The sequence below is a fragment of the Phoenix dactylifera genome, chromosome 5 (genome assembly GCF_009389715.1).
Source record: "Phoenix dactylifera cultivar Barhee BC4 chromosome 5, palm_55x_up_171113_PBpolish2nd_filt_p, whole genome shotgun sequence".
NCBI classification, from domain to species: domain Eukaryota; kingdom Viridiplantae; phylum Streptophyta; class Magnoliopsida; order Arecales; family Arecaceae; genus Phoenix; species Phoenix dactylifera.
Genome location: NC_052396.1, coordinates 7,031,654 through 7,046,318, shown reverse-complemented (window position 1 = coordinate 7,046,318; position 14,665 = coordinate 7,031,654). Strand labels below are relative to the sequence as shown.

At 40.1% G+C, this 14,665-nt stretch overlaps 1 protein-coding gene and 1 long non-coding RNA gene across 2 annotated transcripts; one reads left to right on the top strand and one right to left on the bottom strand.

Moving 5' to 3' along the window:
• Nucleotides 1-1,259: 1,259 nt before the first annotated feature.
• On the bottom strand, nucleotides 1,260-4,199 carry LOC103721628. Its single transcript, XR_606336.3, has 3 exons — nucleotides 4,034-4,199; nucleotides 1,968-2,062; nucleotides 1,260-1,884 (listed from the first exon to the last, which is right to left on the bottom strand). It is a non-coding gene; the product is annotated as an uncharacterized LOC103721628 (long non-coding RNA).
• Nucleotides 4,200-7,638: 3,439 nt separating this feature from the next.
• On the top strand, nucleotides 7,639-14,663 carry LOC103721626 (probable polygalacturonase). The gene is made up of 6 exons (XM_008811897.4): nucleotides 7,639-7,762; nucleotides 7,900-8,271; nucleotides 10,522-10,642; nucleotides 11,120-11,294; nucleotides 11,425-11,495; nucleotides 13,495-14,663. The coding sequence occupies exons 1-6, from the start codon at nucleotides 7,724-7,726 to the stop codon at nucleotides 14,196-14,198; spliced, it is 1,482 nt and encodes a 493-aa protein (XP_008810119.2). The 5' UTR covers nucleotides 7,639-7,723; the 3' UTR covers nucleotides 14,199-14,663.
• The last annotated feature ends 2 nt before the right edge of the window (nucleotides 14,664-14,665 follow it).

The window sequence follows — 14,665 nt, the reverse complement described above, 5'->3', positions numbered from 1 at the left end:
AATTCATGAGAATTAAAAACACATAAAAAATCCATCTAAGATATATCAGGAATATTTGTGGTATTATGTGGTCAGTGATTTTGGATCTCCGTACCATACCAAACAAGTTACTCATGGATACTCGAAAATTTTTAATCATTGGGCCATAACCTACCAAACATATTGATCTTAGATCACTGGGGATCAAATCATCCTAATATTCGAATCACCGGAGATCTTAAATCACCGTGATGATCCTATTGGGGTTACCAAACGCCCCCCTAGTGGCTTAGCAGATAGACTGGAACAGCAGTACGAACATCCTTCCATCTTTGTGGACTCCTACCTCTCCCTTTCTATTTCCCTCCCTAACAGGTCATCAGGCACTCAGCAACCAACCAAACATTTCTGCACCAAAGTTTTATATCATCTAACATTCGCCGCTGAATGGCTTCTCCTTTCTATCCAACCCCAGCTCTCAGTGCAGCAACACTCCGTGAAAATATTCATGGCAGTTCCTCTTGACCACCCTGCGTCTGTCCCACCTCCGTTGCTCTCAAACCAGAGAGATGGTTCCATCATAAAAACAAGGGAACAGCAGCATACCTGAATAGGACGGACATTCCATTGGCGTTGGAGACCACCCTGTGCTCCAAGCTCAACATGGCCACGGTTCCCTCATTCTTAGAAGAATTCCACACCTTCCTCTCCATCTGATTTAATTCGATGTTCTACTCGTATATCAATTACAAGGACCCAAATAAAATAAAGCAGTTCGTTTCCGACCACCGCAGCTTTGAGGATTTGTCATATTTCCAAACCATTAGAAGGAAAGTTCACATACTTTTGCCCATCCATACTCCCTGTTATCTCTTCAAATTGCGTGCTCAAAAGAAATGAACTAAACAATTTGAACGTCTGAGCTTTGCTTGCAGAAAATGCATCATTTCTTCTGAGAACTGAAACGCTGCCATTTCGCATTGATAGAATGACCCAAGAATGCCAGAAAAAAAGGCAAGAAGCTGCTTATCAAGTTAGCCACGATATCCATTTGCCTTTACTACGAGCAACAGACACATTAGTTTTATGATCACACCCGGCACAATCTTTTTCATCTAATGATTATGACATGTTCATATGTATTGCAGAACATTTTGCACCTGCAAGCCTATAAAATCAGATAGTAGTTTAGATGCTCCGGGTCTTAATGAACACTTTTGAGCCTCAGCTCATTTCAACTCAAAGAAAGAAAAAAAGAAAAAAGTTTAGATGCTCAGTACTGCAACCCGGCAAAGGCTAATTCTCAAGTTCAATGCATGATTGTTTTTATGACTACAATATACTGATGTAGCTTTGTTTGCTTGCTGGAAATTCAGGAAATGCTGAAGATCATCATTTCACTATTTGACAAATTTTCTGCACTGGCTAAGAGTATGTCCCTTCACTTACATTATCAACAGATTGACATACTGTCAAAAACACAGCTTACAGGTAATAATAACTCATGCCCACTACTTGAGTTGTAGGTTTCCTGCAAAAGCCTGATATACTAGTTATTTTATTATTTAGATCTATAAGATGTTGGTAGAGCCCTTGATCCTTCCACTGGTGGCACACCACACCAATGTTTGGATGTATGTAGTCGAAGGCTAAGCTATGCACTCAGGGTACTGCAAAACCATTTTAAAGCTCACTATGCAAATGCCATTCAAAGCTTTTGTTAACTTTCTTCTCCATCGCTGCTTGACATTTCCAGTAATGAGAGAACAACCAAAGGGCCAAAGACAGGTGGTAAAGGTGGCTTGCTGAAGGCAACCACTGGTTCAACATCATTGTTTGTTATTTTACCTGCTTCCCTTGGCTCATTCTTTTCATGCCTACTCGGGGTTGAAACTGTCATGAGTCCTGTTTATATAGTAATTCTAGTCAAAGGAGAGGAATCAAGCATATTCAAAATCTGAAACAACTAGAAGACAAGGATCACTTACTCCAAGTCCCTCCCATTGGATAGATTCTATTGAGAATATTTTTTGCAGGTAATGTGGTGGCTCCCCTCATTTAGGTTGAGCTGTTTAAAACTCACCTGTGAAGAAGTTCAGTTGCTGAATAAGCATTCCTACAACATAATAATAATTTGAAAACTACAGACACTATCCGGCAGATAGCAAACCAAATATTAATCTAAAGGTTTTACTTCAGTGGAAGAAAAAACGATGGAAACATCAAACGATGCAAGGAAGCAATACAAGACCAAGTAGTAGGTCATGTAACAAGCTTTGCTGATATTATTTAATTGGCACAGAGTTCAGTACGAGTAAATCGGAAAAAGAACCATCCAGCACAGACTTTGGGTGGGAATTACTAAGAAAAAGAATATTAAGGCAAATACTTATTTGGAAAGCAACTATTGAATAAAAATGGGAGCAGATGATTGCTATGTAGACCTAATACTCGCAGCAAATGGCAATGCAAGGATTGTTTAGACATTACTGTCTCACTCATAGAGTACAGCTTGTCAGTAGGTTATATGGCAAAAACAATCATTTTGTTCCATCTATTCTGAGAATTTCCTTTTCTTGTGCACGATACATTTCGTTTAATGAAACATTTGACTAGAAGGTTGTTTGCCATCTTTTACATCTGTACATGTTGCCTTCTAGTATGAATCAGAAATATGTCTGACCATTAAATTAAGAAAAGTATTCAAGCCTAAATACAAAATTTACACTTCTTAATCCATATTAAGATCCAGATTACAGGGTTTCTTAACTCTATATCTTTCACATGGAAAAAGTTATTTGAAATTTGATGTATCAGCCAGACAGCTCACATCTTGGAACTCTGACAGTCCAAGCACCTCATCTTACGCTCTGGAATTGTTGCATTGGCCAGTATGTGTCGTTAGACTAACGACTAACCTGAAAAAAAGGCTAGACCCAAAATTTATGAGACTCAATCCAGGTAACCATAACCTTACCCACCACATCTTGTCCCAGCTATTTGGGTCAGTTTTTGAATCCTCAATTGCCATGCATTAAAGTTCCAACAATTTCCATATTCTTTATCACAATTTCCATCCATATCTTTGACTCATTCATATGAATTTATATATTGACAGACCAATTATTTCTACAAGAAATTTCACTTTTGTGAGCTAGACATATCATTTTTGGTTTAATCAATTAAAACAATGTTTAACTATATAAAAGATCCTTCTCTTGGTAGCTATAATTAATCTTTTCCAATATTAAAAAGAAACAACACTTGGTTACATTAAACATAAATGTGAACTCTTGATCATATCTGCATCCGAGTTACACAAACGTGCCTCACATTTTATCATACCAATGAATCCTTATTTTCTTAATTTTAGAGCATCTAAATCACATACTGTAAACTAGAATCTCTATAAAAAAAAAAAAAACTTCCGAACCAAATTCTCAAGGATTTTCTTTCACAGAACGCATAATTATTTGTTGCCGCGTAAAATGCAACGTTTGAACATCGCTGCCATCTTAAGAATTATTCGTATTATATTCCACTAATCTGTCTCCAACTTCTAATTTTTATTTATGTCAAACATTTTCCTTACATTCCACGAAACTTTCGCAACGTTATAAACTTATGTTCCCCAAAGAAGGGGAAATTAAAGCAAAGACGCAAGAAAAAATAAGTATAAAAAGAAGGAAAGAAAAGAGAGGTTATAGGATTCACATTCACATAAAGCCAACATTATGGACTGTGCCCATGTTCGTAATAATCATAAGCAATCATAATCATAGCATGAAATTCCAAAAGTATGCAGATGATAAAATTTATAGAAAATACAAAATTAGTTCTACCAAACAAAAAATAAAAAATCAAAAGGAATACAAGGCGTCTATATATATATACTGCAATTCTTCAAAGGGCAAAACCTTTCTGCTGTATATCCTCTCAGATTTCATCTTTTGTACACTTGTTCATAATAAAATTATGGGTGGTATTTGCCTCCCTTTAAATCAAACAAAAGAAAAAAAAGAACACAAAGGACTAGCCGCAGAAGGGTAAATACCTGAGATGGTTTAATATCTTTGAAGGAGATGACGAGGTTGCCGAGCCAAATCGCTAACAAGGGGAACAAAAAAGAGAACGGGTCTCCATAAATTTTTGGGGTTCGAGTTTGCGGTGGAGAAGACAGGAGAGAGCTCGCGAAGCTTCTGGGACCTGGATGCCATGTGGCGAACTATACCCTTGTGTTTTAAGTAGTCCCCGAGCGATAATCTAAACTAAACAAATATGTTTACATACATACATACATAAACCAACGTGAGTGCATCTAGGATAATAAAAAAATAAAAATAAAAATAAAAAATGAGAAAAAAATAATTTTAAAGTTTTTTAAAAAAAAATTTTGAATAATGTGCAACGGAAAAAGCAACCTGAAAATAAGCTCTATTCACTTTTCGAAAGATATGAATGATCCGAAAAGTGACAAGCGCATCCAAAGTTCTGCAGATATTCCGAAGAAGCAGATGTTGACCGTCATTATTGCGCGGACTTTAAATTCGGTTGATCGCCGTGGCTATTTATATATTCAAAATATATATAAAATATTCAGCCAGTTTGTGTCGCATGGTGCGAGGTAAAATTATCCATGAAACATAAGTATGTATTATTTTAAAAATAATTTAATATTTTTGGCAAAATTAATATTATGTCTGGTTTATGCATCTGTTTGATATTTATAGACATATTGTGAGGCCTTTTAGGCTCCGAACCATAAAAAGAAGCACAGCCCATTCACTAAAGAAAGGACATCATTTGAAGGCAAACCAAGGCTCGAAACATCTCACGCCCTTCAAGATTGAGCTAACAACGATACCCCTGATCAGAATTAAATGTAGGGATAGCAATTGAACAATTGAATCAGAGCCAGGCCAACTGTTTGGATACTCGAGTGAGTAATCCATGTGGACGACGAGTTAAAGAGGTGCTACTTGTTGCTAGAAATTGGACTCGGAAGCGACCGCAGGCTGAGAAGGAGGAGCTCCGGTAGATGGTGCATCGACGGGCTACATCCTCCGAAGGAGCTGCAAGAAGCTGGTGGCAGGAATTTCCGACGCCGGCCCTTCGATGCTTAAGTCAGAAGGAGGGTTTTTTTGTGGAGAAAGAGAGAGATAGATAGAGATCTTGCATCCAAAGATCCCCTTCTCAGGAGAAAAGGTCTCCCTTTTATAAGAGGGATATAGGGGTTACCTGTGACTGGACGTGATTGTGCGAATTAATGAGTTACCGTCATGATTGGACGTGATCGTGTAAATTAATGAGTTGACGTGGATGATTGGATGAGATCGTGTGAATTAATGAGTTGCCATGGATAGCCTGGTTGGAGGTCCGTTGAGATCGTGCGCATTTAATCATTGACAGTTGCTGGGGTGGAGATCGCGGGATTGGATCCCGGATGAGGAGGAGAGGGGCTTGATTTCTGGTGGAGTGGAGAGGTCTACTTCGTCCTTTGACTGGGTCTCCTTTGGGCTTGAGGTCGATCGAGCTCAGCTTAACCGAGACTAAGACTGCAAGGCAGCGAGCTCTGAGGTCGGGCACCTCGAGGGTCACTGCTGTTGTACTCGTCATCACGTGCCGACGATGTATCCACGTGCTTTGGGCAATTCATTTTTCCTTCAACACTACTATATTATGGAGCTTTGCATACATGTGTGCGAATTGGTGCACCAATATCTAAACGATATGGAAGTATGATGAGGTCCGAAGGAATCAAGGAACCTCCAACTCCGTCCTTATTTTTTTCCGAGTTAAGATATATAAAACACTTCTCAATTATTGTACCCATATTCGAACTACCTAATTCCTCGTGATCCTAAACTTCACTATTATAAAGTTACCCATATTTTTAATTTTATATTATAAATTATATTACGTAAATATTATAATATGATAGAAAATACTATATCACAGTATAATATATATAGTACTACTAGCACAAAATATTATTATTTTTATTAATATTAAAAAAAAAATTGGGGTTGGGGGGGGGGGGGGGGGGGGGGGGGGGGGGGAGCATGTCCAAGCGACGAAATGAATTGGAATCATGGAATATTACGGTTGTCTATGAATGACAAATGTGTAAGTCTAAAACAGAGTTATTGTTAGGTTGTTGGTCGGTCTCTCTTCATGCCCTCTCCCATTCTACGTGGGTGGGGTATGAGAGAATGGCATGCCACCAGAAGCAGCTCAATGTATTTGGGGGCTAAGGTGAATTCAAAAACCCCAACATAAATGCATTTGGGGCCTCAATGCAAAAATAAGGAAAGAGATAATAACTTTTTTTAGGTAAAAGATACGTCTCAACATAAATAGATTTGGAGGCTTCAATACATTTATAGCTATAAAGATACGTAACATTTGAGACTCCCAAATATATTGAGGGCCCAAATATATTGGACGCTTACTTTGGAACTTATTATAATAAATGTATTTAGGAGCCGGAGCTCAGACGGCAGCTTAAGTCGTCTAAGTATTGAGCTGGTCGTGCATGCTGCCGCCTAAAGAACGCGCAAAAGGTGGGCACCATGTGGGAGGACCCTGTTATATTCCCCGTGTTTAAAGGATTCCTGCAGCTATGCGACAAAGAAATGTTCTGGGTTAACTCATGCTTGCTTGATTTACCTCTAAAGTAAAGAAGCAAATTGGGTTTGTGTTTGTCCATCGGAAAAGAAAAAAAGCTGTGCTCGGGTGAGATTATATATAAATGCTGTATTTGCTTTCGATTTGGATCCTTCTCTACTTATTGAATTAATGAATTTAATTTGTTCTTACGTAAGTTATTTCCGGCTTTAGTTATTAATGAAATGAATGCTGAAAAAGAAATTTCTTTCATACATTTACCAACAATATTTTCAATATCTGGCTTGACATGTGCTTTAAAAATAGGGTGTCATGATGATGTTGCTTGGCAGCGAAACTCATGGAAGAAATGTTATTTTCTGACCTTCACCTATAACTTTAAACTCTCAGGAAATTATTAATTCTAGTTTGTGATTTTCTGTTCTGCCATTCTCTGACAGATCGGTATCTTGATGTAATGAGAAACCATCCTTTTTAGAATACTTGATATAATAATACTTTGTTCATAATAATTGAATTAAGATACCTGTAAAACTACCCACCTCTTCTGTAAATACCTTCTCATCTTTAATAAATTTGGGCAACTGGGCGCTTTTCCAGTCCCCCTTGCATAATAATAATAATAATAATAATAAAATAAGATGGCCCATTCATGACAAGTTTTGCAATCCACATTTGGCCTGTATCTATCATTTGTGGTCCAAATTCTATATGGGTATGCAAGTCTTCTATTTTCAACTGTCATATTGATGCATGTACAATGGAACATACCAAATTATTCAATATTTCTATGATTAATCGCATGCATTTGTTGTCTTACTACCGATTACATAAACATTACATATTTAACATCTTTATGTCTTAGATTAGCATTGAGGACTTTCGAGTCCACTTATGCACAATTAGCAATATAAGATATTTGACTTGTGTGTCAAACTTAGACCGACAAGTAATTTGAGGATAACAACCTTTTATAAAGTAAGGTGTCACTCTTTTACGACGCTCTCCGAACCAAATTTCCTCTATATAATAAACTGCACCCAAATCCTCCGCTCCTTCCTCGCTTTCCCCCATCTCTCTGGGGACGGCTGCAGCCGTCTTCCTCTCCCAACTAATAATGGCGTTGCTCGGAAGCAATACCTCAAGAAAACTCTACGTAACGCCCTCCTCTCCTCCTTTCTGCACTATAACTTTTAAAAAGAAAAAACTTTTCTTCTTATTGATCTGGAAACATAATAAAACAACGATATATTTTCCTTCCTTTGTCTGATTCCTTTTCTAATTTTCACACAGGTACTAAAGTTGGTGATCTTATGGATGGTGGTGGCGGTGGCGGGACTTAAGAGTACGGCGGAGTGCACGAGGCTAAGGCGCCCCGGCCACCACCGCCGGAGGCCCGGCGGAGGCTGGCCCGCGGGGGAGGCGGCGGGTGCCCCCGGCTGCCGGGCCTACACGGCGAGCCTGACGGATTTCGGGGCGGTGGGTGACGGGGCCACCTCCAACACCCGCGCCTTCGCGGCGGCCGTCGCCAATCTCAGCCTCTACGCCGCCGACGGCGGGGCGATGCTCGTCGTGCCCCCTGGCAAGTGGCTCACCGGTCCTTTCAATCTCACCAGCCACTTCACCCTCTTCCTCCACCGCGACGCCGAAATCCTGGCCTCCCAGGTCTGGTCACCGCTCTCACCCCCTCCTTTCTTTTCTCTCTTCCTCTCGGCGTCGTTTCGTGGTTCCCGGGTTTGCTTTCTCTCTTCCTGGTCTGTTTTTTTTTTTTTGCTACACTTTCCTAGTCTGTTTCACTTGGGAATAGTAGTTTTTTTTTTTAGGGGCCGAGAAGACAATTACAGTTAGTTTCTAGTCTAATTTAAGAATACACTGTATCATCGTCCGTCCATCTGAACGAAAACGTATTGGATGGACGGTGAAGATCATAGATAAGAAGGATCGAAGAAATTGTCCCTCGGCCATTAACTCTAGTTGTTGAAAATTCGTATAATAAATATGCGGTTTATTTCAATTAGCCTTTTTCTAAAATTCCTTTAGACGTGTCGAAACTGTCACATATCATGGTTTTGGGAATTTTATAACGCTTTGGTGGTTGGAGATATATTGATCAAATCGTGCAGAGAGAGCGCACTGGAATGTGAGGTAATGGCGGTCCACTCGAGGGACCATGTACGGTGTTAGGCACGCTGTTCATGCCTGTTTTCCACCAAGAAGTGGAAGCTAGCGTTTTGGTCAGCATCCGTTTGGGCGGTTTCTTGAAGGCCGAAGTCTAAACTACGTTCATTGGCCAATGGCCATCGTGAGCCCAAAATACCAGACTGGAAGGATTTGACTCGACAGTTTGCAGACGTGTCAGATTCTGGATAACACGTGTGTGACAAAACAAGCTGCTCCCTGCCACCGGAAGCGTGCGAACTGCGATCACAAGTCACACACGAGTGATTTCGTTGGGACAAAAACTTTATATGTTCACGATGTATGTAGTGGTCAGGAATTTAATATTATAAATTAATAGATTTATTTATGGGTTACAAGATCAATCATCTATATAAAACTGCTTTGTAGCTGGGATAAAAAATAGAAAGATCTTTTCACCCCCTGTCGTAAAAAAATTTTTATTCAAAAATAAAATATTAAAGGCACGCTCTCCTAACAACTGTAACCGACAAAGCACACGCACAAAGTCACATGGACTGTCTGGTCTGGCTTTCCTCTCCTCTTGTCGATCATTTCTCTGCGCATAAAATATTTATGCGGATGCCGATACCAGCGTATGGCGTCATGTTTACGAACGATGATGTCATAGGGGATCGATTTGGGGTTGCTCTAAGAGCTGCTGTTTACACGCTCGCATAAAACTCTTTATGCGCTTGGGGAATACAATTTTCTGCACCGACGTCTGTCATTTCATGTTAATTTGGAAAGGTCTTTATCGGGTGTGAATTGGATTAGATTAGATTTTCTTAACAAGCTTCCATTCCAGACTTTCGGTTGGTTCGATTGTGAACCCGCTCTTTGGCGCCTCCTCTTCTCCTTCCCAGTTCTCCACTGCCGAGTTTGTCTCCTCCGCTGCCATGCCTGCGCCAGTGACTTCTCGACGACACCTGGCTCAGCGTTGCCTCCACCGCCGCGAAGGCCATGGTCTTCGGCAAGCGGATCCTTTGCGACCGCGTCTTCGCCAGCTCCGATTCTATCCGGGAATCTTGCTTCGCCGAACACGCCGCCGCCCTTTTCTCGATATATATGATGTCATCCTTTCTGGCTGTTTGGTCTCAGCCTCTCAGGCTATTTGCTCGCTCCTGGCATCCACCCCTTACCCGCTAAACGATTTACTAGCTCGTCCTCCTCGCCAACTATGACAGCGTCTGCCCTCGCCGACATCCGCACCGATTTCTCCCTCCAGATCCCGACTTCCCTCCCTGAATTCTCGGATTCCAGCCTTGCCCCCGCTTCCCCCTCCTGCGCCTGGACGGCAGCAGCAGCGGCGGCGGGAGGACTTGGGAGGAGAAGAGGACAGGCGCGGAAGTCCTCTCTCTAGAAAACTAAAGGGGACTCTGTCAAACTCCCTCTCTTCTCTATTAATTACTTATGCTTCAAGATTTGAAAAGGTGATGAAGGGGCATATATTGAAGGCTTTGCTTTATGATCTATTTATACAATGCTTGCTATAGAATTTTTGTTCGTTCCTATACAATATAATTAGAGTCATCGTAGAGTCTATTCAAGGCATATGAAATATAAGGTGACGTTATAATGCACAAGGGTGGAAAAAAAAAAACAAGATTTTATATTTACTGCCAATTCAAAATTAAAACTCCTGACGTTAATTAAAAATTAGAGACAGTGCTTGTCATGGCTATATCTGAACAATAGACAAACGCTTATGGCATATGGCGTGATGTGGTGCTGCAGGACATCGATGAATGGCCAATTATTGATCCCTTGCCCTCTTATGGGAGAGGAAGGGACTTGCCTGGTGGAAGATACAGCAACTTCATCATGGGTTCTAACCTCACTGATGTGGTCATCACAGGTATTGCAATTATTCTTTTCAAGGCCTCTGCAAGATATGAATTCCCATTTTGCTGCTTATTTTTGCGATGCGTCGTATTCTTGTCCTTCTTTTGTGCGGAAATATGGTGAATTCGAATCTAGCTGGCCACCTAACTTAGCACAAATTGTTGGTCAATAAAGTTTGGTGGCTAGATCTAGTCTTAGTTGTCTACTTCATGGTGTGTGTTGGTATGGACCAAGGTTTCCTGTACAGGTTTGAATCGGACGATGTTGGACATACCGTACCATACCGGTTTCGTACTGGTATTCGGTATGTATGGCATACAGACATTCGGTATGCTAAAAAAAATTTTGTACCGTACCGTAGCGACATTGTGCTAGTGTGGTACTGGTACGGGGTCTGATATCGAGACGGCAAATCTTGATTTGGAAAAAGATTGATGTTTACAACTAATGTAAATCCATGTTTCTATTTGTGTTGGGTGATATGTTTCAGGGGATAATGGAACAATCAATGGGCAGGGGAAAATCTGGTGGGATAAGTTCCACGATGATAAGCTGGAGTACACTCGTGGTTACCTGCTTGAAATAATGTACTCAGACCACATCCTTATTTCCAACCTTACATTCAAACACTCTCCCGCATGGAACCTTCATCCGGTTTACAGCAGGTTTGATCATCTTCCTAAAGGAAAACTAAACAAACTACTTGCCATCATAAGTCACACCTTACAATGTACAAAAGATTTAACATGACTGTGTTCAGAGTTAAATGCTGACAGAAGCAATTGAACTGTGCAGCAATGTTCTTGTGTCAAATGTCACAATTCTTGCACCGGTTGATTCTCCAAATACTGACGGAATTAATCCAGGTACTTCTGCTACTTCTAGAAAATTTATTTTTATAAATTTAGTTTATTGAACAATCAAAATGCTAACAGGAAACTTAGATGAGTTATGCACATGCTAGTGTGTATATAATGTTCTGCTCTATCCTCTCTTGTAAACATATTTGGATATGCTTCTCATGTGTTTTTAAAGGAGGAAGAAGAAGAAAAGTAAAGAAAGAAAAGAACAGAAAAGAAAAGAAATAGACATCAAATATGTAATATACAAGTGAAAAACGGTCAAATAAAGTTTCGTGCCCTGAACCCAACACTCAAGTCCGGGCGCATGACATGGCCGCACACTCCCTAGAGTAAAGCCTTAGAGACTATGCTAGGCCTAAAATATGAGCATAATTCACACAATACCAACAATTAAACTAATCCACTTACATAGTTCTTTAATAGTTCAATTACAAATTTTTCGATTTCCATCAGTTTCAACAAAATAAAATAAATAACTAACTAACTAATGACTGGCTGCACGAACTCCACATCCCTTCTATTTGAGTCAATGTCTTCTATGACGCTGGAAAAAAAAAGAAGAGTCTAAGCTTTTCCAGCCCAGTAAAAATCCTAAACTGCTACACCATAAATAATAAGAAAATAATTAATAGCAATATCAAATAAAATAAATATCGTATCAATATTTGAAAAGCTCATACAAATAACTTGCACAAAAGATCGCATTATCATCTTATAAATAATCATACACACACATACACATATACATACATACATACATACATATATATATATATATATGTATCAAATTTAATCAATTGTTCAACAATTGTCAGGTCATCTGTTTCTCATCAACATGATTTCCATATTTCTTATTAATTAATTTTTGGCTTTAGACTAACCAAGATCATGACTCAGTCCAAGACCGACAAAATACCAAACGTAAGCCCGTTGTGGCTATCCTCATGCATTAGCGCATGGCCGTTATCAAGATTCTATGCGTAAACCCGTGGGGGCTATCCTCATGCGTTAGTCCATGAGCACTATCAAGATTCCACGCATAATCCTGTGGCGCCTATTCTCATGCGTTAGCCTATGGGCGCTATAAAGATTCCATGCGTAAGCCCGTGAAGGCTATCCCTGTGCGCCAGCCTATAGTCGCTATATAACGCTTAAGCTCATGGAGACTATCATAGGCATTAGCTTGTGGAGGCTATATAGTGAATGGATTGGGATCCTTAGCCTGACGAGGATGTAAGAGCTTAAACGGAGGAGTATATAATGACCCATGCGGGCATATATTTAGTCTCACATTGGTTATTCGCTGGGTAGATCTTGGTTACTTATATAGGATCAAAGAACCCCAATAATGCCTTCCGGTTAGCCTTTTTGGATGAGATCTTAGGTTGTTACATAAAGATAATTACACTACTGAGAAAATAAGAATTCTATGTTTGCACCTTGTTCAACAATTTTCGGTTGCATCCTTCTCGCCATCTTCTCCACCCAGCCTCATCGAACTCATCTTTTTTTCTTTTGTTTTGATGGAAAATGGAGGAAGCAAGAAACTTCCCCCTCTTTATTAATTAGATCAGAAATTATTTACAAGAAGGAAGAGAAGAGAAAGAGATATGGGTACAGAGAAAGAAAGCAAAGAAGAGAAGAATGCTCGATGTGACCTCATCGAACTCATCTCAAGAAATAATATCTCTCTGTGTAAGAATTAGGACAGTTGAAAACAAGTGTCCTAAGTTTTATAACCATAATCATCATGGGTTATGCCCATCTTGCCATCCATTCTTGCTGTACATATTGTTAGTACCTTCTGGTGTTAATCATAGCCAGCTACTCACAACCGCTGTAAAGAATCACTCTTAAAACTGTAATTTATATGGCATCTCTTATAACACATGAAGCCCAGTGTCTTCATTTCCTCTCTAGTTTTTAGTGGGGAAGTACACAATTAAGATACAATAATTTTCCAAAGTTTGAACAAAAGTTTTGGTGCTTCCTGTCCTTACAGACTCCTGCTCCAATGTCTTCATTGAGGACTGCTTCATAGTCTCTGGTGATGATTGCGTCGCCATCAAAAGCGGTTGGGATGAGTATGGAATTGCCTTCAACATGCCGACCCAACATGTAATTATCAGAAGGCTCAGCTGCATTTCCCCCTCCAGCGCCACCATTGCCCTTGGAAGCGAGATGTCTGGCGGAATCCAAGACATCAGGGCTGAAGATATCACGGCCATCAACACAGAATCCGGGGTCAGAATCAAGACAGCCATCGGTAGGGGAGGATACGTCAAGGATATTTTTGTGAGAAGAATGACCTTGAACACCATGAAGTATGTCTTCTGGATGACAGGAAATTATGGGCAGCATCCTGATGACAATTACGACCCCAATGCAATCCCACTAGTCCAGAATATCAATTACAGTGATGTGGTTGCCGAGAACGTCACCATAGCTGGAAAGTTGGAGGGAATTCCTAAGGCACCCTTCACTGGGATATGCTTGTCTAACGTGACTGTGGATGTTGTGAAGTCGAAGAAGCTGAAGTGGAACTGCACTGATGTTGAGGGGGTCTCAAGCGCTGTGGTGCCTACTCCTTGTGAATCGCTCCGAGATCAAGGAGCTGATGCAGCGCCATGCCCATTCCCAACAGATTGTTTACCCATAGATACTGCTGCATTCCAGAAATGTCGGTACAGAAGAGTCAAACTGTGACAGTGTTGGTGTGGGCTTTGCTTTATTTCCCTTGAAGTCACTCCTCATGACCAACGTCTGCAAGGAGCTGAGCTCTGATATGCTTCTATCTCTTGATAATTGGAGGTTCAATGAGGAAAACTAGTGTTTTGATAAGTAATTTGTTTCTCCTAGGTATTGGAGTTTTTTCTTTTTTTAAAGTAAATGATCGCATCTGAGTGCATGTATGTGAAGCTTGACCTAAATCTATGATCAGCAAGTAGTAGTTACTAGCTACAGGGACTACTTCAAGTGATTCCAAAGCCATTAGGATTGCTATACTAGCTTAGCCAGGTCAGCCTAAACCTATTAGTTCATGGTGTAAATTAAATTTTATCATTTGATAGTTGTTATATATTTCTGGAATTTGTAACCACTTGAAATTAAGGCCAACTTGTTGAAAATAATTGTTTGTTTCTGAACTACTGAAGATAAGGAATTCGAGTCTT